Source organism: Bombyx mori, chromosome 22 (genome assembly GCF_030269925.1).
Source record: "Bombyx mori chromosome 22, ASM3026992v2".
Classification (NCBI taxonomy): Eukaryota; Metazoa; Arthropoda; class Insecta; order Lepidoptera; family Bombycidae; genus Bombyx; species Bombyx mori.
In genome coordinates this window covers 8,906,333-8,932,053 of record NC_085128.1, presented here as the reverse complement: position 1 = coordinate 8,932,053, position 25,721 = coordinate 8,906,333, and the positions used below count along the sequence as shown (strand labels likewise).

The 25,721-nt window shown below is 34.0% G+C and overlaps 2 protein-coding genes across 13 annotated transcripts in view; one reads left to right on the top strand and one right to left on the bottom strand.

Moving 5' to 3' along the window:
• Window positions 1-462: 462 nt before the first annotated feature.
• On the bottom strand, window positions 463-14,783 carry LOC101745109 (coiled-coil domain-containing protein 6). Of its 2 annotated transcripts, none has more exons than XM_038018877.2 (10): window positions 14,520-14,783; window positions 14,313-14,442; window positions 14,102-14,192; window positions 12,820-12,969; window positions 11,572-11,715; window positions 9,318-9,457; window positions 7,794-7,871; window positions 6,279-6,486; window positions 4,824-4,937; window positions 463-3,561 (listed from the first exon to the last, which is right to left on the bottom strand). In XM_038018877.2, the coding sequence occupies exons 1-10, from the start codon at window positions 14,542-14,544 to the stop codon at window positions 3,424-3,426; spliced, it is 1,218 nt and encodes a 405-aa protein (XP_037874805.1). In that variant the 5' UTR covers window positions 14,545-14,783; the 3' UTR covers window positions 463-3,423. The 2 variants fall into 2 exon arrangements, with proteins under 2 accessions (XP_037874805.1, XP_037874806.1); XM_038018878.2 differs by having other exon boundaries at window positions 7,794-7,862; window positions 14,520-14,774.
• A 1,925-nt stretch (window positions 14,784-16,708) lies between these two features.
• Window positions 16,709-25,721, top strand: part of LOC101745347 (putative mediator of RNA polymerase II transcription subunit 26) — a 29,480-nt gene continuing 20,467 nt past the window's right edge. For 2 of the 11 annotated variants that reach the window (XM_021351814.3, XM_021351810.3), the window contains exons 1-6: window positions 16,709-16,874; window positions 19,470-19,615; window positions 19,831-20,085; window positions 20,436-20,546; window positions 24,090-24,206; window positions 24,700-24,936. In XM_021351814.3, the coding sequence (XP_021207489.1) occupies window positions 19,484-19,615; window positions 19,831-20,085; window positions 20,436-20,546; window positions 24,090-24,206; window positions 24,700-24,936 (852 nt within the window). In that variant the 5' untranslated portion in view covers window positions 16,709-16,874; window positions 19,470-19,483. Of the gene's footprint in view, window positions 17,192-19,469; window positions 19,616-19,830; window positions 20,086-20,435; window positions 20,547-24,089; window positions 24,207-24,699; window positions 24,937-25,721 lie in introns of all 11 variants that reach the window. The other 9 variants (XM_062674947.1, XM_021351811.3, XM_062674949.1 and 6 more) reach the window with 7 other exon arrangements.

The following is a 25,721-nucleotide window of genomic DNA, read 5'->3' as shown; positions in this document are numbered from 1 at the left end:
AGGGAAAAACTATACAATTGAGACAATGGAGACTTTGAGCTGGTCTCTAGAATGGAGCGGAAGAATACACATATATCTACGCATTGTTTAGTTATCTTAGAAAGTAAGTGTCGAGCGGTACCGGAGTCTGTAACAAGTCCATAAACACCATAACGTGAAATTTACTAAAATTGCCCTCAATTTACCCTCAAATCGAAAAGCATGACTGATTACCCACTGAAATAGGCAGGAAAGTTCTACTCGTCCATGCTCAGTTTGCCATAACTTCTTTTTCTTGCCCTTATTCCACTGTGGAATCGGCGTAGCATGTCCTGTTTTTTCCATTCAGGCCTATCATATATCACCTCTGCACTCATGCCCTTGAGTGTGGAGAGTTCGCTCTCCGTCTACGCTAGACTTTAAGCACTTCTACCCATCGCCTAGTGTAGTCCACTAAATTAAAGGTTAAGAAAAACCCAAACAAAATATTTATGCGCATTATTTATTTTTTTATTATAACATGAAAAAAAAAGTTACGTGAATATTTGCATGATTAAGTTCGAGAACAAAATTCACTACTCCCACAAGTAAACATCGAACACAACAATTCCCTTGAGGGCACATTATAACATACATAACAATAATATTTATTTATCAATCATATTTTCGTTGTGTAGGAGTAGGATTCACCTCAAACGTGATGGTGTGCTCTCGATAACAACGTTACTTCAGATATTGTGTTGAACGCTTTTGAAACGTAATCCAATCACATTCCGTTTTCATTTTAAAAAAAAAATTTCAATATGCAAGATACCGAGAGCATTCCTATAAATTATGTTTTACAAATTATTATATCTTTAATAGTAAACACAAAGATATATTATTACACAGCCTTATAACATAAAACCCACTGCCGCAATTTCTTTAAGCCCGGATATATTTTGTTAATAATTATCTAAACTATCTAGGACTACGCTACGGAATGGGAATGTTGGCAAATTATTGGTACTGTCGATTTATTACGAGGTGTACGAGGCTCGCCCCGTAGCCGAAAGTAGTCGAGTATATTAGAAGAAAAATAACATTTATTATACGATTTTTTCGCTGGAACACGTGTTAGCAACGTCGTCAGTTTTAAGCCCCGTGAGCTCACCTACTAGTTAAGGTTACGCTGAAATAGCCTCAAGGCTATCCAGCTAACCAACAAAGTTCTGTGAATTATATTATGTTGCCAATTTATTTTTTTATTATTATTTATCATTTAATATTTGTGTCTTATTAACCGTTTAATATCTCTGAAAATACATAAGTGCAGTTAATATGAAACAAACCGGAAAATGTGGCTTCTTGGGTTCTTCAAACGAGTCCATCGTATTTTAATCATTTTACTGGGAGTTTATTTCATAACATCCCATCTCACTCATTCCATAATTAATTTCATACTAATCAACTTTGTTTCATTTCGTTCAAATATAGAAAAACCAAAATGTGTATGTAATGAAAAGAACAAAACTTAGCAAGTCCAGGCGATTTATGTTAATAAATAAATAAATAAAAGGGTGGAGTTCGAAGACCCTTTTCCGGAACGAAAATCTTTATTATCATAATGTATTCTTAATAAAAAAAAACATATAATATTTTTTAGGTTAAATATTAATTGATAATGTTTCATACAGTACTGAATTTATATTTAAATAAAACAAATCGTCGTTTGCAAATTTGAAATCTCTTATGTGTATAAATGTAGTTTTCGAGAAAATCTAATAAAACTACCTACTGAAAAAAAAATGCAATATTTTTAGCACATATATTAGAATACTTTGATCTACAATAAAATGCAAACTAACACTTAGGGTTTTTTTAAGATTGACGCGTAATAAAGTGAAATATTGTGATATGCACATTTAAGTTTTTGCTGAGTATTACCTATACTCAGCAAAGAATAGCTTTCACAATAATTATATGATAATTTATTTTTGGCGCAAAATTTCACATAAGAGATTTTAAATTTGCAACAACGAAATATCAAATTTAATATTGAGGGTACATATACAATCGGCCGTGCATAATGCTCGTCTGCTCCGACCTCGATACTAGCAAGCACAAACAAGTGCAAAATAGAAAGGGATAGAGATAGAAGGGGACAGAAAGTCACACGGCGGGCCGTAACGTTTTTCTCTTACGTAACGATTTTTATCAACTCCAAGAGCAAGCTGAATTAAGAAACTTCATTCCAATTATCACTATTAGATCATGAATATTTAATTACTAGCTTTTACCCGTGTCTCCATTAATATTTTTTTTCTAGATGATAGATAACTGTGCCCTTTTCTGTAACCTTACACATATGCCGAATGTAATGATAATTGGTTGCGTACTTAAGAGGTGAAAGCGTAACAAACAAACCAACTCACTTTCGCGTTATATACATTGATTAGTATGGATATTTACAATACATGTCGGAGTATGTCCTGTATCTGAACCATGGATCTCGCGCTTCAGGTCATTTTTATTATGTTGTATGTTACATCGTCTGCAATTTAACACTACTTAATTTATATTTGACCGATTTTTTTTACTACACTGTCCGTTATAATGTGTCAAAGTTAATGAAGACTACTCCAATACCTCAGTATTCAGTGGTGGATTTTAATTAACATGATAGTCTTTTATTTACAATTTAAAACAGAAACTGATATATTAAATTACATTTTAATGTAATTTTAAATTTTTCCGCCCAAAATACTCTAAGCTGCCTTATAACCTTAATTAAGCTACGTGTCTCAGAAGCAATCATGTTTTAGAAAGCAATACCGTAAAATCTCTTTATTTTTATTTATTAAGTGTATTTCATAAATTACGAACAGTTCTAATAATTTATCAACATTTCCATTGAAAAAAAGGCGACCATGGAGTCTTCATCACGTGTATTTTTTATTACAAATTATCGTTTTTGAATAATTTCACCAATCGTGGCCAACGCATAAAAATTGACAAATTTTACACAAAAATGGATTATACATATATTCTGAAATCAGAATTTTGTCATTCATAGGGTATAATAATAAAGCTCCAAGCGAATTAATAAATGGGAAATTGACGTTTCATATTTTTATTCGATTTATATTTCAATACAAATTTATAAATTCGAAACGCGACTAAGAAGAAGAAGTTTAAACGAACAACGTATATGTACTTTCAAAGAAATATGTAAATATATAGCGGATTCGCGATCGACGCGGGCAGTGAGCAATTTAAATTCGCGCCTTCAAACGGGCAGCGCTGTTCGAAACGTCACAAGTCAGCAAATGAGTTTACGTTCATCGCGATCAATATCAATCGAGGTCGAAGCGAGGCGGGACAACGCGGTAGGAATCAGGCTCGAGGAGGATTGTGGTTTCTTCGCGTTTGTAGACGCGTGAGGTCCCGCATCATACGGCGCGTTTAGTCTTTCGAGGAGGTGTCCATGGGACTGGCGGGCTGGAGTAGCGAGGGCGGCGCCGGCCCCCCCGCCTCCCGCCCCGGCAGCGGCGCGCCCGCCGGCACCGCGGGCTTCACGAACCTGTCGCTCGGACGACGACCCTGTGCCACGTAAATTTGTTATGTCACTAATACATATAATTTTGAAGTCGTCGTGGCCTAACGGATAAGACGTCCGGTGCGTTCGTGTTGAGTGATGCACCGGTGTTCGAATCTCAGGCAGGTACCAATTTTTCTGATGAAATACGTACTTGACAAATGTTCGCGATTGATTTCCACGGTTAAGGAATAACATCGTGTAATAAAAATGAAACCCGCAAAATTATAATTTGCGTAATCACTGGTGGTAGGACCTCTTGTGAGTCCGCACGGGTAGGTACCAACATCCCGCCTATTTTTGCCGTGAAGCAGTAATGCGTTTCTAAGGTCTCAGTACAACGGCTGCCCCACTCTTCAAACCGAAACGCATTAATGCTTCACGGTTGAAATAGGCAGGGTGGTGGTACCTACTCGTGCGGACTCATAAGAGGTCCTACCACCAGTAGCCCGTGCGGACTCACAAGAGGTGCTACCCCCAGGGCCTTGAAACTGCAATACTTTAAGACAATTTTTTTTTGTAGGGAAACTAGCGATGTCTTGTAGCGGATGCCCCTAAGCTTATATGTTGTTAAAGTTAAGGCATTTAATTAATGTATAACTAAACACAGAAAGTAAAAAAAATAAAAATCATGTAAGTCTTTGTTTATTATAGACAAATTGATTAAAATTTGTGATTTTTGAAAATTTACAACATCCTTCATTAAAAATAAAATATAGGATAGGTAAATGTTACTGTCATCTACAGGAGGAATGAGAAACTAATCGAAGCGAAGCCATCTAGTGGTCGACGCCCGTAAACATTTTGGTTGAGTGCTCGAGTTGCTTATCTATAACCTTTTTAAATTTTATTTTACTGCTTAAATGGGTGGACGAGCTCACAGCCCACCTGGTGTTAAGTGATAACTGGAGCCCATAGACATCTACAACATAAATGCGCCACCCAACCTGAGTTATAAGTTCTAAGGTCTCAGTATAGTTACAATAATTTTGCGGGTTTGATTTTTATTACACGATGTTATTCCTTCACCGTGGAAGTCAATCATGAACATTTGTCAAGTACTTATTTCATCAGAAAAATTGGTACCCGCCTGCGGGATTCACACTCCGTCGCATCGCTAGACACGAATGCAACGGACGTCTTATCCTTTAGGCCACGACGACTTCTAAAACCACAGACTAATTTATGTGTATTATCTATGGTCCTACCACCAGTAAATTATTACCTACGATGTGATGTTATTTTTTTGTAAACGGTGCTTACATACCTGTGCATTGAGGTGTAGTCCCGGGCGCAAACCGGCCCCGCTCGGTAGCAGGGGGGAGGCGTATGGCGACAGCGGGCGCGACCCGCCCGGCGACGACACGCTGCGTGACCGCGCCTGTATTGTAAACCCAACGTTCAACGGGCTAGTCAACTTGCGTTGTATTTAACAAACTAGCGACCCGCCCTCGCTTTGCTTCGGAAACATTAAATTGCATTATTGATAGGCGAAGCCCGCCATGTTGCGCGCGGTACGACAATAACTGCGGGTGAGGCCGCGGGGCGATGCTATTCTAAAAAAAGTAGCCTTAGTTACTCCTTATATCATCAGCTACCTGTCAGTGAAAGTCCCGTCAAAATCGCTGCAGCCGTTTCAGAGATTAGCCGGAACAAACAGACAGACAGAGAGACAGACAGACAAAAATTACTTCTAATTTAATTTAATTAAAATTACTTCTACTAAAAAATTAATTTCAATACTACAAACAGACACTCTAATTTTATTTATATGTATAGATTAAATACCGAAACTTTAAAATTTAAAATTATTTTTAAACTATAATTTTTTCATTATATTTTTTGCTACATTTTAACACTAAAAGTCCGACTGGCTGGGCTTTTGAGTTTTTGAGTGTTTGGTGTTTGGGGGTTTTTGCGAAGAAGATATGGAAATGATGTTAACATTGAGGTGTATGAGGTTTTAATAGAAAAGCGACACAATAACTAAAATAAAACAAACTGAGTTGAGAAAAGATAAGATTTACAATATTTTGCCGGTCGTCGTTGCGCGCGCCTAGGGCACGTGCTTTCTGGCTCAGAGATCTCTGTTTCAGCTGGGGGTAAGGCGGCGGCGGGCGCGGTATCACACGTTCGAATATTTGGTTCCGTTATATCATTTTATTACCACTGGATAAAAAAATACTCACGAACGAAGTCGCAGTTACCGTTAGGATACCATGATGAATTTATTAAAAATGTGTCTTGCATAAACTTGCACTTGCAATAAAAAAAATTAAGGGATTTTATGACCTGGTAGCTAAAACCTTATTTCAAGTCTTATTTTAATTTTAATGAAAACTTTTATACGTGAAAAATTATATTATGAAATGAAATGAAATTGATTAATATGAAACATGGCATGAAATGAAATGAAATGAGATGAGATGATATGGGATGAAATATAATCTCAGTAAAATGGTGGTCATTTACTGAGACTTTTTCAGTGGACTTTTTGGAGGATCCAGAGATGTTACGTTCTGCAGCTTTGTTTCATTTTCGCACATTTGTGCACTTTCCCGGATACTAAACAGTTAATAAACCACCATTATTACACATTTAAACCTGAAGAAACACTAAATAGACAAAATAAAACAAATCACAAAACTTCACTCCTCGTGTTCCCGTCAAAAAGTCCACTTGCAATAATAATAATAATAATAATAATGAACGACGAACTCACACCGAAAGTTTCATTAAATTGCCTTTCTTCTTCCATCTCCAGCGAAGACTCGCTCTCGGACAGATGGCGACATAGCGCCTCGCGGCGTTCCACCTCTTGCTGGAGTTTCCTTTGCAAACGCATATTTTCTTCCCTAATGTGTTTTTCTTCTAAAGCAAACCGATGCATCTTCTCTTTATTTTCATTCTGTGACACCGCCAACTGATTTCTGTAAATTTAAGATAACGTACACATTATTACAGGTTTTAATGCAGTTTGTGTGCTCACAGAAAAACAGAGCATAAATAACTAAGGCTGAATAACTAAAACCTCTATAGATAGAGCCGGCAGTGATTTTATGGATATATTGCGGAAAAAGAACTGGCAGTATTAATATCGAAACCTTTACCTTCACTTATATAAAACTAGTTTTTATGTCATTTACTACTGGTGACAAGGCGTAATGTAAGCTCGCGCGGGTACGTACCGCCGCTGTATCTATCTCTGCCGCGAAACAGTGCACGAGGTCCGTTTTTAAGGATGGGTCATCCGTTACACTAAACAATTGAGACTTCGGTTTCATATGTAGTCGGGTGGCGGCATTCACATTGTGATGTTTACAGTCTCCGATAACAGCTGAATATCAGGTGGGCCGGGAGAGCTTTCACTATTATACGCAATATAAAAAAATCGAGTTTAAAACTCATTTAGCGCGTACGAATAATTTCTATACTGAATTGAAGTAATCGCACGTGAGGTTTAGATGTATGAACACAATAGTAGTACAGCGTCATTTTAGTGTAAATTTGATAAACGGATATAAATGAAAATCTATTCCATTGTATTTTGAAAAAAAATTATAATAGTAAAGACATTCAAGCTGTAAAAATGGAAGACGAAACGAAGCCTTGCTTTTATTCTTTTCATTTTTTTCGAGAATTGCGTTTTATTTTCACGCTTATTATATTAAACCTGCGAGGAAAAATGCTCGAACTCATGTTATGCCAAATTGTGTAAAAGATGGTCAGTACATTGATCTATGGTTTTTCAACTATGACAATCGGCACTGAATAGATTTACGAGATTTTTAACACCTATCAACAAAAACACCATATGCTTTTAGTAAAATTGCGTTGACACGGCTCGAAAATATGAATAAAATTATGAAGTAACTTAAAGACTATGTCTATGACCTTTAAATATGATAGCGTCATGTTTAAAAGTTTTTTTTTTTGTATTGACGGACTGCTGATCTCACCGTCCATCTCGTGTTTCGTTGGACAGAAGTCCATAGACAATGAAAGCTGTCGGCCACATCGAAATAAAAGTGGAAATCGCAATACTGTTATAACAAGGCTACCTTATCCTTCAGACCGAAACAAACATGTAGAATAATGGTACCCATTCGCGACGGCTTATGATACGACCTAAGCCATTATACAATAACTCGGGCTAATGGTGTTATAAAGTTACAGCGCCTGCATAAGTTACGTGCTAATTAGATAACATTTTGATGAATGTAAATGAAATTTTTACCTTAATTTGACGACCTCAGAACGAAGGGTCTGGATGTGATTGCTGAGATTAGATGCTGTGTCACCATTACTAATGTCCCTAGCAAGAATATGCATTCATTAATCGTGACAAACATGTTTAATTACACATAAACAAAAAGATGTGATATAATATACAGTGAACAAATATAGATACAATCTCTATGCATTATGTTAATTCAAAACAAATAATAATATGGTTTACTTTAAAGCAAAATTATTGGGTATATTTAATTGAATAAGCTAATAAATAAATAAATAAAGAAATAATAAAATATGAAGCTTTTATTGTATTGTATTATTATAATTCAAGTTATGATTGAAAGGCAATCAATCATGCAAAGTAAATCAAATTAATAAACAATTTAAAAAACACTTTAATTGTTTAATATCCAGTTCATTTTGATATACAATTTTTCGGTTGTTTCAATTAACACTTGGAACTTTTTAAAGAAATTGGAACTTTTTAAAGAAAAATCCTAAGTTCAATAAATAAACTAAACTCAAACATTTTTGGTTCATTGTATGCAAAAGATTAAATAGGTATAAATTTCCAAAACATATTTTACGGCACGTAACACAGATTATGTAATGTTAACAAGCTTCAGATTGCTTTCTCACGAAAAGTGGATGATGCCCATAGATCTGGTCAGCCAGATCGATTTAGAAGGTGGAAATCACAATACTATTGTAATGCGGCTACACTACGAAGAATGTAGTGAATCAACAAATCTGTTCAGAAGCAATATCATAATAACTGTTCAGCTACATGGTTACCTTATACCCTGTACTCTCAGTAAGAGGGTAGATAAGGGTCATGAACATTCGACTGCAGCACTAAGCATAATGTTTCTCTTTATTGCTTTTACCTAACTCATATAATATTGGGCTTTACTGATTCTACCATCCTGCCTGATAGATGAAAAATGTAGGTGGGACAATATTGAGTCAACCTTTCTATGACAAAAGTATAGCCAAATGAACACTACTAAAGTTAACTACAAAAAAAAATTCGCCTTAGGATATTTAATTTTGATATCCCTTGGTTTTAACTGTTTTAGTTGTAGTTACAATAGAGATGTTCTTTTGTGGAAAATTAAGAAATGTTCAGTCGTCGCTAATACATAATTTGTTCAGTATTAGTGAGCATTTGTAGTTGTATTGGTGCTGATCTCAATCTATAACGGGCTATAGCTACAAATCAGGTTGCCATTTTAATGAGATATATATATTGGAGGCGATTTGGCTTGTTTCGAAAATATCAGATACGTTTAACGCTTCGACTTCTTTTTGTTTAAAATGGTATAATACATATTAGGTACTAATTGGCACAACGAATAAATGCAAATGTTGACAAAAAAAATTTGGTCATATAAGAAAACAGTAAATATATGTATTCGAAGCATTGAAATTGTAAGACATATAATTAAACGATTAAAGTTTTTTTAGTCAAGAAACTTTGTAAAATACAATGCATGTCTGTTTATAATTATATCAAGATTTTCACCTAGGACTTGCGGGATCGGAAACTGGTTGATCCAATCTTATCTGCAGCGAACGTTTTTCAGCCTCTAGCTTGTCCATTCGCTTCCAAAGTCTATTCACAAGCGCTTCTTGCTCTTGTTCTAATGTATTCTCTAATTCAACCTGGAATATTTTGTTGAGAATTAATGTTTAAGTTTATGTTAATCTTCTTGAGCAAAATAATTTTTCTAAGCAATATTCCATACATAAAACGTAAAATGGTGCACAAAGGTACGTAACTCAGGGCTAGGCTCCAACACAACATCAACATAAAGTTGTGAAGCAGGAATTTAAAGGATGTCTAATGGTAATTGATGGCATCAAAAAGGTATTAGTGATAGTTGTGTTTCAATAGTCTAATCAGTAAATGCAGACTAATTTCACATTTGATATAAGACTGACTACACAACTAGACACTTCAAACTCGACCTTTCTTGCTAATTCATTAATTAGAGGTTTTGTGCTGTAGAATTAACAATAACTAGAGGTCCCGCAGTAGTCGAAATTCGACTATAATTAATTGGAATTGTAAGTTTGTACACTATTATGATTGTATTTTATACTTCTACTAGCTGACCCGGCAAACGTTGTGTTGCCTTAAATAAGATTTCTAGGGAAATTCTACTGTAGAAAAAAAAACCTCATTTAACCACATAATACCTCATTATAAACAAAAAAAATATATCCAAAAAATTAAAATAAAAAATAAATGTTTGGGGTGGACAACCCGTTTCACTTAGTGGTATGAAAAATAGATAGTAGCCGATTCTCAGACCTACTGAACATACTATTGATACACAAATAAAACCAAAAAAACATGGCTGAAAAATGTATAGTATTGTATAGCTCTCAAATATATTAAGTGTATAATCTATGATGTATAGTGAGTAAGTAGGACAGGAGACCGGCTTCGTCCTCATCCCTACTACGTGATGTTTGCTGGATGAGTGGTGACTCCTGGCGGGGATCGATTGATAGTTGATTAGTAGTAGACCGGCGAGGGCGGGAGATCAAATTCAATTAAAAAAAAAACATAATTAAAGGAACTTGAAATTATAAACTCTGAATAAGAATTTATCGTCCTACAATTATAATATTTGATTGCCATCTTGCAACCCTATTGCCGATCTGTGCATAGAATATAAAAAAATATTAATCGGGATGGAAAAATAGGGGTTGATCGTATAAGAGTGAAAATTGAGAGTAATGTGATTTTTTTATTTTAAGTCATTACAAAACAAAATAAAAAACTTGTCAAAAAAATTAAAGTTTATAATTAACAAATAAAAAATAGGGGTTGATCATAGAGGGATGAAAAATTGAGAGTAACATCAGATTTTTTATTTTAATTCATGACAAAATAAAAATAAAAATGAAAATCTTGCCAAAAAAATTAAAGTTTATAATTAACAAATAAAAAATAGGGGTTGATCGTAGAGGGGTGAAAATTTCAGAGTAATATGAATTTTTTTATTCTACGTCATGACAAAATAAAAACGAAATTCTCGCAAAAAATTTTAAAGTTTTTAATTAGCAAATAAAAAATAAGGGTTGATTGTAGAGGGGTGAAAATTTAGGGTTGTATGTATTTTTGTATGTTGTATCATAAAAAAATAAAAACAAAAATTTTTGTTTAAAAAATAACAAATAAAATTTAGGGGTGGACTACCCCTAACATTTAGGGGGATGAAAAATAGATGTTGGCCGATCCTCATAGATACTGGATAAGCACAAAAAATTTCATCAAAATCGGTCAAGCCGTTTCGGAGGAGTATGGCAACGAAAACTGTGACACGAGAATTTTATATATTAGATAATCACAAATTTCGCCAAGACTACATTATAAAAAATATTAACAAATTTATCAACAACAACATTTAATCTCAATTTGACAACAGACGTCAAGAACAAAAGTTTGACAATAAATAGTATACATGCGTGTGGGCGTCAAATACATGGTATGTAGTGTGTGTAATGTTTTCTTTATTGATTTAATGTATCATTTACGCATTATTAAAAAAAATATTACCATTGTGCACTTCTTCTCTATATTCTCTATAAGTGTGGAAAATTTCACACTCCTCCGACCGCGCAAGTTTAGTAAAAAGGGATACAACGTTTTTGCTTCACGTATTAATATATAGATATTTGCATGTCCATTCGGTTTGTTGAGCAATACTTCTTATACTACTTATTGAATAAAACCACTAAACTATCATATTTTATTATCATGTTACCTTTTCTCTACGCAGTCTTTCCAAATTCGTTTGCTTTGCAAGAGTCTCAGCCTCAAGTTTTTCTATTTTTCTCATCAATTTATTTACCAAACATTCCTGCTCTTGTTCCAATGTTTGTTCAAGACGACACTTTTCTTGTCTCAACTGAAATATTTTAGATACTAGTACACTTGAACATCTATCTCGATAATTCTCCCGGTGAAATGAATTAAAAACAATTCAAATTTGGTAAGAATAAAGACATGTGATATTAACTCACAAAAGTAGTCCTAATCTAATTATTGTAGGTTTCTTATTTTCAAGTATAAATGCTAACAAAAAGAGCATCAATTACTGATAATAATAAGTTAAATAATTTACAATCCAAATGTTGGTTCTTTCTGTTTTATTCTATTTGGTAATCTTTTAAATTATTGTATCACCAGCCAAGTTCATCAGTACTGCCTGGAAACACTTCAGTTGTTTATTCACAATTTCATAAGATCATTTTTGCCATGTATTATCCTACTTTTAAATGAACTTAATTAACTCTGTTCACTGTTGTTCACCCAGCACTATGACAGACATGCCCTTCTTCAAACAAAGCTTATAGAGTTCATGACAGCAGGTAGAACATTGGCTGTGTATTGCTGACATCCATTAGTGTCAGTAACAACTTGCGCACAGATAAAAAGCAAGCTAGCCCTGTTTCAAGAGAAACAAAAATAATTACACAGGAAGTAAAAAGGTAATTTCTGAACCAAATCATTTTTAAAGGTAAACACAAAAATGACCTGATTTTTTAAAAATAAAAACTCTAGGTAAATCCTATTCTTTTTTAAATGGTGATGAGAAATAAAAAAAAGCTTTCCTGAAAATATGCATGCATTGTTTTTTTTTTTGACTTGCCATAAGAACTATTATAATTTTTTTGTTTGTTGTTAAAGCCAGCAAATGATGTAAATCAAGTCAACAATTTCATCTATTCCACAATGGTTTTGCCAAAAATCTTATGGCCAAAAACATTTTTTCACTGACCAAAAATCTGTAGAAATACGTTAATAATTGGTGAAACCACTAACACAAGAACAGATGATCCACACCCCACCCACTCACAAAAACACTTGCAAAGTACAAATCATCTATAGATTTTATAATAATATGTCAGACAAAACTACCACATCTCTATCATTGAAATATATTTTTTTATCATTTGAAAAACTATGGGCAGTTTACTAGGGGGAAAAAAGCTGTATGTAGCTGAATTACCTGATTTAATTTTCTTGATAAATCATTAGTAAGGCATTCCTCTTCACGCTCATAGTGATGTGCTAATGTCTCTTTTTCTTTCTTTAAAGCCTGTATTTTTTTCAGCAATGTATTAGATATATATTCTTCCTCTTGTTCAGCTTTTGCTTGCTGTAAATTAAATAATAGGACTTCATCATAAACAACATAAATTTTAAATTGAGAAATAAACAAATTGAGAATCTAAGAATAAAATGCTATCTTCCACATCTTATTGGGAGATAACAATAAGTAGATAAAAGTTTTTAACGCCTGGAGGATAAGGCGCATGGTGTAATTAAATTGAGCAATGCAACCTTTGTTGAAATCCCTCAAGCCTGTCCCAATTTTTCTAATGAAATAGATTTTAGACTTTATTGCAAAATATCTCAGTGACATATTGACAGTGATGAGATAACATAGTATAATAAAATCAAACCTGCAAAAAATTTACATAATTGCCACATGATTGAGAAATACACCTCAAAACCCAAACAGGTTGGCTGTATTCATGTTTCAATGTCTATGGGCTATGATACCCACTTAACTTAAATAGTTTTAAATAAATGTATACATATAAATATTTAAAAAACACAGACAAAGAGCAAACAAATGTTTGTTTAATGTGCCCAATGGAAACGAGTCCACAAAGTCGTTGTGGCCTAACAGATGAGACGTCCGGTGCATTTGTATGAAGTCATCGTGGCCTAACGGATAAGACGTCCGGTGCATTCGTGTGAAGTCGTCGTGGCCTAACTGATAAGACGTCCAGTGCATTCGTGTTGATCGATGCCCCGGTGTTTGAATCTTAGGCGGGTACCAATTTTTCTAATGAAATACGTACTCAACAAATGTTCACGATTGATTTCCACGGTGAAGGAATAACATAGTGTAATAAAAATGAAACCCGCAAAATTAAAATTTGCGTAATTACTGGTGGTAGGACCTCTTGTGAGTCTGCACGGGTGGGTACCACCACCCCGCCTATATGCCGTGAAGCAGTAATGCGTTTCGGTTTGAAGGGTAGGGTAGCCGTTGTAACTATACTTGAGACCTTAGAACTTATATCTCAAGGTGGGTGGCGCATTTACGTTGTGGATGTCTATGGGCTCCAGTAACCACTTAACACCAGATGGGCTGTGAGCTCGTCCACCCATCTAAGCAATAAAAAATAAAATTTAAAAAAAAAAACTCAGCCCAGCTGGCAGGGCTAACATCTGTGGCATCAAATCAGTCATAAAAACAACTAATTGGTTTTACTTACAATTGAAACTGATGCTTGTCTCAAAGACCGGTTTTCTTCTTGCAAAGCTTTCACACGAAGTTTGTAAGTATCTAACTCCACTTTCAAAACTCTACAAGTAAAAGTCACATCTTAGAAACAACACTAAAAGTGTAATGTTATATCTATTCTCTTAGCATATGTTATCGAACATGAGTCTTCAAGATGGTATCTGTTCAAATATTGAACATACCTATTTTGTTGCTGTAGAGATTCAATTCTTTTCTGTAGTTGATCACGAGAAACAGTACTCGGAGGAAGCATTGCGCCACCGTCAAGTGAACTGGAGTCACTTTCGGACGCCGAATCTGCCATTTTATGACCTACAATAAACTAAGTATATTAAGAACATATCACACAAAACAATGATTTTTTAACAATAAGTTTATTTGAAACATACCTGGTGAAGTTACAGAATCATCCATTTGCACGAGTAACTAGAACAGCAACAAAATGTCAAAATTCCGATTTAACTATCAATGAAAATTATATTTTTTTACGAGAAATTACTATTGTATTTTTTTTAGTAATATCAATCACTATTACGATAAAATCTTTAACAAGAAACAGCGTTAAAAAATTGTTTGTAGGAGAAAACCCTTGCTTTAAACTTGCAGAACAACCATAGAGTTTTTTTTTCTGAGTTCGTTCTTTGAGTGTATTATCTATGACGGTCTACAACTTGTAAATTAAATATATTATCTATGGTTCTGAAGTTTTTTCAAACAGTTGGGCTCTGTAGGTCAATTATGAAAATTAGTCGATTATCAATGGTTTATCTAAACTGACAAAAGGTACGTCATTGAGCGTATTTTGATCCCTCTATCACTTTTCGACAAATTGATACCCTGAACCACGAACTCCTATACCTATCTAAGAGTCTTCTTGTAAGTTTCATCCCATACAAGTAAACGTAAACTGTTTTTCTGCAATAAGGTCATACTTTCATTTTTTTTTTTTTTTTTTATTGCCTTTGTAGGCAGATGAGCGTACGGCCCACCTGATGGTAAGTGGTTACCGTCGCCCATGGACTTCAGCAATGCCAGGAGCAGAGCCAAGCCGCTGCCTACTGCTTAATACTCTCCACAAGCCTCGTTTGAAGAAGGACATGTCATAGCGTTCGGGAAACACCGTGGAGGGGAGCTCATTCCATAGCCGGATGGTACGTGGCAAAAAAGACCTCTGGAAACGCACTGCGGATGACCGCAGTGGCTCCAGGTAGTATGGATGAACTCTACTCCGGTGGCGGGCGGTGCGATGGTAAAAACGAGACGTTGGTATCATCTCGAACAATTCCTCAGAGCACTCCCCATGGAACATGCGGTACAAAATACAGAGGGACCCGAAGTCCCTCCGCAGACCCAGAGGCTCCAGAGAGAGAGACCCAGATGCTTGTGTGCGTCCGATTATGCTCCATCTGTGTTTGGACAACAAAAGAAAGATCTTCCACCGAGCAGTTGATATTTCTCGCTAGATTACGGCAAATGTTACTATTCGGAACTTGTATAAATGTGTTTATGTTGAAAATGTATTAGCGAGATTTAAGCATTTGCCAAATATTTTGAGTTCTGATAGCTACCGCCTGCATTACTCCCCTCCATGATCAGAGGTCATGCTATTTATTTAGTTTTGTCCGTGCTGAGATTAGCTTGCAAGTACCACTGCTCCTCGAAGTCTGTGGCGAGCTGAGAATAGTCGAGATTGAGCTTTAATGTTGTATCAATGCTGTTGTTAGTCTGTGTGGTGCAAAGCTGCTACGCCGAAGATGTGTAACTCCAATTATTGATGATCCAGTTATGGTCTGTGATGGGCCTTAGCGAGATAAGACAGTATAGGTGCGTGCCGTAGGACCAGCAGTGAGTAGGCTACGAAGATTCTGTTGGGGTTGTGATACTGGCTTTTTGTGGAACGACTGATTATGACATTTGTTACAAGCAAGTGCAAGTGTGTGAGAATTATGGTAGTCGACATTGATGACTGATGATGTAGTGTGAAGACTGCAGTTGCTTCACTAGCAGTTGCTGCGCTAGCAGTTCACCAGCTTGGAAATAATGACAAAGGAAAGATCTTCTACCGAGCGGGTGTAATTGCTCTGTAACCGACGGTCCGACAACTTTAGACAATTTTCATTATATTTTATCGTACATCGAAATTTCTAATGCTTTTCCAATGAATTAAACACTTAATTCTATACGTAGCAAAAACATAACATTTATGTTTAGAAAAAGATTAACCTTTTAAAGAAAAATACATCATAGGTTTTAGAGTGGTAAAAAACCCATTTTAAAAAAGTGATATCTACTACTGTGTGCTTTTCTGTACATCCTTTTAAAAGAAATAAATTCCTATTCTTAATCTTATGTATCTTTAACGGTTTATCCAGTCTTTGAAATTGAAAAAGTATTCAAAAACGCAATTCGTCTTTTTTCTCATTAAAATATTAGTGATTTTCGACTAAGACCTATTTAAGAAGTGAAATACCTGCGATTATTAAAGAGTTTCATAAATAAATTCATCATCAAAGAGATGATTTTAGTCGACCTAAGCCCACCACAAGAATGTCATCTTAGATAAAAATTCTAACATAGCAACACACAAAAACCTTTAAAAAATATTTAGAAAAAAGTGACACACACGCCATAATGTAAATTGCTTCTAGATTTTGGCGTTTGAGTTAAAAATTACATTTTGATGTTAAGAATAATTTATTTGTAATGTAAATACAAGACATTTAAAATGTCAGTAGAAAACATTGGTAAGGATACAAGAAATACAACTTCCAATAAAATTATGAACAATTAACTCGGAAGCAATTTAGGTTGGATCACTGGAATCGAAGCCATTTCTTTATTTTCGTGTAAACGTAGCTCGATAAATTCTTGTTCTTATTGCAAGTGGTAAACTAAGTGTCGTGATGTGTACGAAATTTCATTAGGGCAGTGACTGAACGGCGGTGTCGTCGCCATAGTTGAAGTGATCGTACGTTCTTTGAAGTCATTGCTGACTGTCTAGAGATCAGTGCACAGCGAAGTTCTTGTCGAAGAGCGTCTTCCAGTGCAAATCGTATATGTTGTATGTCTAAAAGATTTTTACTCTAATAATAATCAATGGACTTGACAGGATATCATTATCTATCGAATTTTTTCATAGTAAACAAATAGGCTATTGCCCCCAAATTAAATATGTTATTATATATTAAATAAGTAATATATTTTCAAAATATTAAATCTTTCTCAGATTGAAAGAGATATCTGAAATATGATGTGGTTTAATGTTTATGCAGAGCTATTTTATAGATTAAGCTAACATCACTAGATGTAAATGCTGTAATGGAAGTATGTATGAAGTCTCAGTTTAAAGAGGTTCTGTTATTACAACTTTATCACTGGTCATTGATTTATTTATTATTTAGTAAATATACAGGTAATTCTTTTACCAATTTAGACTTTGAACAAGTAGCAGTGAAGTACACAAAATACTTTTCATTCACATACTTACAATATCAATGTCTTTATTTCGAATGTAAAATCTAGTTTGGGCTTATTTACAGAATCATTATATGTTTTGAAAGTCTAGTTTTCTTATAGAATAATTAAAAATAAAAATATTACATGAAAACAAATTAATTTTCAATATGTTTAAGGTGTAAAGTAACTTTTTCTTTAGTTAAATGAATTATGTTTTTCAGTCCCATAAAAGTGCAGAGAATGCGTGCATATTAAGTGTGCTGTTCATTGTCACAAATTAGCTACCCCAAATGATCTACAATATTTTTATAGAACATCAAATCCTGAAAATACTATCAAAAACATTTCCAATCTCTATCCTCAAATTATGTTTGAGCCATTTTATTGCAAACTCACCTCTATTTTGTTTTCTTTACAAGAATAATGTATACTGTCAACTACTGTATGAAATTAAGTTAAAAATCTCATTTTTTTTTCCTCGAGGTCCTGAGCAGATACTTAACATAAACTTCACTCAACCTTTAAATATATTTTTTGACCCATTCCTAAACAATATTCATTCCCAACAATCCTAACATAAGTTTCAATGATACATACTGGCTGGTGGAACCTCTAGACATTTGAATAGGTACAGCCAACATTTAGAATAACCATTATATTTCTCATTTGGCACTTACAAAGCATGAGATGTGAGATTTATAGTCTATGCATCTTCTATGTGCCAGCATCTTACAGTTTGATTATTAACTGGTTTTGAAAAGGTTCCCAAAATGTCCCATGAGAACCTAAAAAAGTTAATGGCTGTATAAATGTCACTTTGGTATCTGACTGACACTGATGAGAGTGCTCATATCACATGTACCTTTCATCATGTTATAAACCCTATAAGTGGTTCAGTGCGTCCTATATAGAATCTAAGATTCTAAATAAATAAATACATATATACATTTTTGATCCTATAGGCCATTACTGCTTTAAGGGCAGCTTGATTTTGGTTAAAATTATTTTTCAATATTTATATTCTCAGCTAAACATATATTAATGGTAGAAATCCAGAAGACATCCAGGCTTTATAAGAATAATGCTGGTTAAATTTCTGAATCATCCATCCAGCATCTTTAGAATCATACTTGTCTGTAGATCAATATGTAACTAAAGTATAATGTGCATAATTGTGAGTTGAAGATAGAAGAACCATCCTATACTGTTCTAGGATAGATGACAAAAATTTAATAACTCATAATTTTGTTCTAAGCCAGCCAATACCATATAGTTCTATATAGCATATACCTCTTCTGTGTTAGAAGTTAATGCTTTTAAAACAATTGTTTTGTATAACCTATTGAACATCAGTTTCCATGTGGTTTACAATGATAGTAAAATGTCTATCCAATACTGCTGTTCTTCGCCTTATTGCTTTGATTAAATCATTTTCTATTCTCTGAATATATAGCTCTTTTAATTCCGACTATTTATGTTTATTACTCCTCCGATAGTCTAATGCCAATTAAAGAATTAAACTGCTATGTCGATTTCAAAGAGCCCTTTCATTGTATTGTAAAATTATTAAAACTCTTAATAAAATACTAGTTAATTCAAATTCTTCAAAAGGAGCATACAACTAGCATTTACTTTTGTTTGTTGGTATAAATTACAAAATTGATATAACCAAACTATTGATATACATACCATAAAAAAAATAAAAATATTCAAGAATAACTTTTAGATTTGCACCCAATATGTTCTAATGTAGTTTCCTTTATAAAAAAAATTATTTGTGATACCATTACACATGATAAACTATATAATATAAAAAAATTAAGTAAATGTGATTTAAATTTCAATCCAAAAACTATATCAATCAGTACAAAATTTTATTTCAGGCTTAGCATAAGCGATGGCTCAATATTACCAAATAGTTGGACAAAGGCATTCACTAACTTTAGAAGATTTACAAAGGTATTGTCCAAATATTTGCCTAGATGGCATTATTGTTAGCCAAGATGAACAACAGTATGGTCAGCAACAGGTAAACAAATTTGTTTTTTATTGCTGTACTGGGTGAACCATCTTAAACTAAATTGTGAACTTATTTAACAGTAAACATAGCTTTTATTATTAAAACTATTTATTTTACTTCAAAAAGTTAAATGCTGCAAATAGCTGTTCCATTGAAAAATTTTCTATTAATACTGTGTGTACTGTTATTTATATAATAACAAATTTTTAACATGCGTCTTTTAGGTTGTAGTTCAACAGACAGAGCAGCCTAGTGATATTATTGTTAGTGATGGAGTTCAACAACAATTGGTTGTTAGTGATGGCTTGCAATATCAACAACAGTACATTATACGACATGAACCTCCATCTTCACACACTTCAACACCTCATGTTGACTTCCAACAAGCACAACAAAATCAGCAACAACAGTCTCAACAGCAACAATCTCAGCAACAACAACAGCAGCAGCAACAACAGCAGCAAGCTATGCACAGACAGGTATGTCATAAAGAGAAAAAATATTTATAGAAAAACTGTTGGAAACTTGTATGTTTAAATTTTACAACAACATTTTCATTATGAAATAATTATTATATACATATGTTTATGGGTGTAAACTAAACACCATGGAAAAAAACTGACACAAAGATGGTAAACCACCAAAAAAAAAAGAATCACATTCAATTTTTTTAAACCTGTATTAGTTAGTAAAAAATTGATACAGTGAACTACTCAATATTAGCAATAGGTATAAAAGTACTAATAAAATGTGAAAAAAAATCTGATAAAATGTAAAGATGGGCATAGTGAAGCTAGAATTAATAAATTGATTGCCAATTCATTTGTAGGTTTACTACACATCAGATTTACCTATGGATGCTCAGGTTGTGTTGCAACAGGCACAACAGATCATTGATGCATCTGTGATGCAACAGTCCTCTGCACAACATCCTCAACATGTACGTCTAATGACTGATATGTGAATTATATACACAATTGTATACAAATATGGTTGTAGATTCTCTTATGCTTGGCATGGTACTGTTTTTCGACTTGGTTACTTTTATTTTGGGCAATTAGACTTTTAGTTGAATTTTAAACATAAGCATATATAACTTCCTGTAGGTGTATACTTAGTTCTCATCATGATTCTTCAATTAAACTATTTGTAAATAAAATGCAAACCAATTTAGTCCATAACAAATGCATGCTTTACTAAAATTATATTACATTGTTGTACAATATAATATAAGTTAGATGCAGTTTTTTTTTAGTTCACAAACTTTGTTTGGTTCTTTTACATTTACGTCATTTTAATCTCCAAATATTAGCTATTTGATCTATTCAAAAGTATTATTAAAATAAACAAAAATCATGGTCACGTCATTAAAACCCAAATGCAGTTATCAATATTTTACTGAAATTGTTGTAAATTAAGTCTATCCTGCCATTACAATTATACCCAATAAGGCATAATCCAGGCTTTTTTTTTTAATTATTATCCTTTCGTCTATCGTCTTTTATAGGTGCTACCTACTCGAAGCATATACTACATACATATTTCGAAATGATAATAAATATAATAATAATATGTGGAAAATGTTTACAAAATTAATCATCATTCAACAATTAACTAGAGGTGTATTTCTTCTGTAAAAATATTAAAATCTGCTCACAATTCTAATCTGTAACCACGCCTACGCAATTTGCGCACATGATGATATTAATTTAATATAAATAATTCTTAAATGTTAGATGGGTTGGTGCAAAATGCCTATAGTACATTGAATAATAATCATTAATATAGTGTTCTAATATAACATTAAAATAGGTTTTACATTGATGATGGCGATCTAACAGAAAATAGAAAATTTATGTATCTAAACAACACCTATTCCTATAGTGTAAATGACATTTATTTTCTTTAGATCGACAATCAAAGTAGCCACATGAGATTGTACTGCAGAAAATTTAATTTTTCCAAAATAATGAAATACAATATAGAGTAAATGCGATATAGAATATAGAGTAAAATATAAATATATATTTTTTAATTTTTCTTATACATCTGTATCCTTAGGAAATAAAAAGCTTGTATGCATCTGATGTTGAGTGATTACCTACTCAAGCCTTTACAAACGAAAATGCCGCTACACCCACCTTGAGATATAAAACTTAAGTTTCAATTGCATTGTAGAACAGTTGGTCCATCATTCTAACCTGAAATCTGATAATTTCGCTCCGTCTGTCTATGTCTAAGGGTGTGTGCCCCTTACCTATAATTTTTGGCACTGGATAAATGAAATTTGTATCAAATAAAAAATATTGGTCCGCATTATATATTTGCGTTTTAGCGTTTAAGGCGATCCGATTTTAGCTTTCTATGTTTAATCTCATGCCTTACACATTCGGGCTTTATTAAGGCGCATTAACTATAAAGTGTAATTATAATACGTTGTAGGGATAGCCTTACCGTTTCTAATATTTATGGCGAATGTCAGAAAGGGGGGCCAATCCGCACCCGCGTCTCGTTGCCATTTCAAATGGCAAAGCATTTAAAGTTGCCGGGCTTTAAGATTAATGCCTATTATTTATTGTTTATTTTTATTGCTTAGATGGGTGAACGAGCTCAGGGCCCACCGGAGTGTTAAGTGGTTAGCGGAGCTCAGAGACATTTACAACATAAATGCCGCCACCTACCTTGTGATCTGAGTTCTAAGGTCTCCGTTTATTAAGTTTACTATCGGCCGGCTAGATGGTTCCTAAATTCTATGCACTTTTCGCCTCGCTATGTAAAAGGGCGTATTGTAGAATAAATTGTTAATAGGATCAATTCGCTTATCGTACTATAAAATGTATAAAATTTTGGATATCTACAGAAAATATATAACATTCCTAATTTAGCTTAAAGTCAATATACTTAGTCTGGCCATAAATACTGTTACAATAAAAAAAAAAAAATTCTATTGCAAATAACATTTATTACTTTTACAGTGTGTTAGTTTATTACATAAATATAAAACAATTTAAATTATAAAAAGCTTATTCGAAGTGGTCTCCATTAGCTGCAATACAGTCCTTTAAACGTTGAGGCCAGTTATAAATAGAAGCACGCACTCTTTCCATGGGAAAATTTTTCACTGCCAATCGTACGGATTGTTTTAGGGACTCCAAATTATCATGGCGTTTAGAGCAAGCCGTAAAGCCCTAAAACTGACCATAAATCATAATCCAGCGGATTAAGATCGGGACTAGACGACGGCCAGTCTTCAGCTCTGATGAAGTCTGAAACGTTCGTTTCCAACCAAGACTGCATAGACCGAGCTTTATGACCTGGCGCCGAGTCTTGCTGGAAGGACCATTCTTGATTATTGAACATGGTGTTGTTAACGGGCTTCACTACCTTCTCAATAATGGTATCTTGATACACTTGTGCCGATGTTTTGATACCTTTTTCACAAAAGTATGGCTCAGTCACTCCTTCATAGCTAATACCCCACCAAACCGTCACTGAAGTCGGATAGTGCCCACGTTGCACTCTATCGACTAATTGGTAAGCTTCCTTAGAGCTTTGAGCATAAATACGGTCATTTTGTTTGTTAAAATGTTGCTCAATTGTAAAAAAAATCTCATCCGTAAACAAAATTATTCTATGACCTCCCTTTGCGTACCGCTTCAGTAGTTGTTTCGAATTTACCACCCTATTCTCTTTTAAATTATCAGTTAAGAAATGACCAGTACGTCTCTTAGGCTGCAAGTCCTAAGTCATCTTTTAAAATACGCGACATTGTTCTAGGTGCTATCTTCATCTCCCGAGATAAAATATTTTGCTTTCGGACAGGATTTCTTCGAATTCTTTCCCTTACTGCTTTGACCACCTTTTTCGTACTAACACTACGTGGACGGCCAGATTTTTTTCTGTCACAAACAGGAGGTCTCATTGCACCTATTAATAGCCCGGCACACAAACATTTTACTAATACCAAGCGTATGGAGAGTTTTAAAAATTGCATTTGGCTCCATACCTACTTTGTGTAATGCAATCACAGCGATTCGGTTCTCTTTATCACCCCACTCCATTTTAATATCGCAAAATATTGTACAATGTATTAGCGCCAAAATGAGAAAACTCAATGAGCAATCATATAAAAATGACAGATTCCAAATTCAAATGTAATATTTTGTTTATTTTTAATTGTAACAGTATTTATGGCCAGACTAAGTATATTATAATAAATAAATTACAACAGTATGCTAAAAATATGTTCACTATTTTACTTGCAATAGGTACTGCTATCGCCTCCCTGATATCTTTCTCCCCCATAAATATCACCCGCTTAACTAATATATAAACGTCACTCAAATGCAAATACAGCCATGTGGCTATGTTGGACAGGACAATCTGCAAAAAATATATAAATAAAAATGCAAAAAATAATTTTATTTTTAATTTAACTGGCCATACATTAATACAGAAATACATTTGATTAATACCTTTTTAGCAGATGGTGAGTCCAGCCCATGCACTGCCACAGCCAACAGTAATACATCCCGCGCAACCGCCTCCGCCACAGCCGCCGCCTTTGCCCCCGCCTCCGCAACATGGGCCAACGCAAGCAGTTAGTAATTTAAATTGAAAACTACCAGATCTAAAAATTCGCATCTCCATGATGCTTCTAGAACTCGCTGTTCAAAACTACGACCATGTGAACGAAGTCTCAACTCATTCAATTGTATATACTGTTTTCTCCCTTCCAACACCAAAAAAAACCCTAATCAAACGTCAATATGAGGTTGCAATTTTCCACGATGTTGTATAAATAATTAGTGTTTTATATACTATTGTTATTTATTTCGTACCAGAGCTTTAATTTAAATTATATTATCTTTAAATTAAATAAATGTTTTACTAATTTATAAAGCTTAACGAAATGAGTAAACCTAATCACATCAAAACTAAATGTCATGTCCGACACTACCATCCAGCTTAGGATATTGTTTGACAAAACCTAGGATATTAATATTACTTGTTTTATTATAATAGCATTAACGTAATTTAATCACAATAACAATTACTATGCGTTTTAAAAAGGAATTTCTTTTGAATTTTAGCAACCCCAAGGACAACCGCAATTATCGAGGGGCTCTCCACAACTAATGCATTTACAACAACAGCAACAACAAATACATTTGCAACAATTACAACAACACCTACAGCAGCAACAACATCTCCAGCAACAGCAACAACTTCAGCAGCAACAACAACAGTTACAACAGCAGCAACAACAACAACAGCAACAGATACAACATCAACAAGTGGTGATGCATGCTGCTTATATTAATCAAGGGGTAAATATTGAAATTAAAAACAAATTTAACAGAGCAAGTTTATAGTACGGTAATTTCTAAATTTGAAATAGATTGCATTACTGGATACACCACTTTTGTTAAACGAATCGACAAATTGAAGTGACCATGTTTTATCTGACATATAGACATATTCCTTTATATCAGATAAAATGTGTTATGGTAGAAGTTGAAAATATTTATATCTTTTTACCTTTAAAAATATTTTGCGATTTTGCCACTCTTAATGATATTTTACCTTAATGACCTACTATAGTAGAATTATTTTGTCCGTGCAGTTTGGATCATAAAACATAGCCCGGCTAGGGCGGTGAGCATGTTGCGCGGGCGTAACGCCATTATCGATAGAAACTAATGAGTCATCGAAGGCAGGTACACGGCGGCGGGGCGGTATACGAAGGGTGGAGAGACATTGTTATGTTAAGAGTCATTTGTACTTACCTGCAAATTATAGTACATTATGTCGAAGAGAAATGTGTTTTTATGCATTCGTTCTCTGAATTTCTTTAGTGACACAATGGCTACTCCTTTGCTTTGTATCAAAACGGCAGAATTTATTCAAAATAATATTTGCACGTGTTGTTATCAACAATGTGTAAAAAATTTTCACTGAAATAAGAATAGATCCCGAAAAGTTACAAAGTGTTAATTTCTGCCGTTCTAGTTAACTTGCTGCGGCGATATGTGGTGTAAGTGTTCGATTAGTGATTTTTTCTTTCATTTTTATCACTAACTCATAAAATGACAAAACTAAATACACTATCGAT

Excerpts from the sequence above, each read along its gene's own strand:
- LOC101745109 (XM_038018877.2), bottom strand. The coding sequence starts at position 14,544 with ATGGATGATTCTGTAACTTCACCAG. Across the intron at positions 12,970-14,101 it reads GACAAGCATCAGTTTCAATT|CAAGCAAAAGCTGAACAAGA; the intron begins GTAAGTAAAACC and ends TTTAATTTACAG. Across the intron at positions 4,938-6,278 it reads AATTTAATGAAACTTTCGGT|GCGCGGTCACGCAGCGTGTC; the intron begins GTGAGTTCGTCG and ends TTTACAATACAG.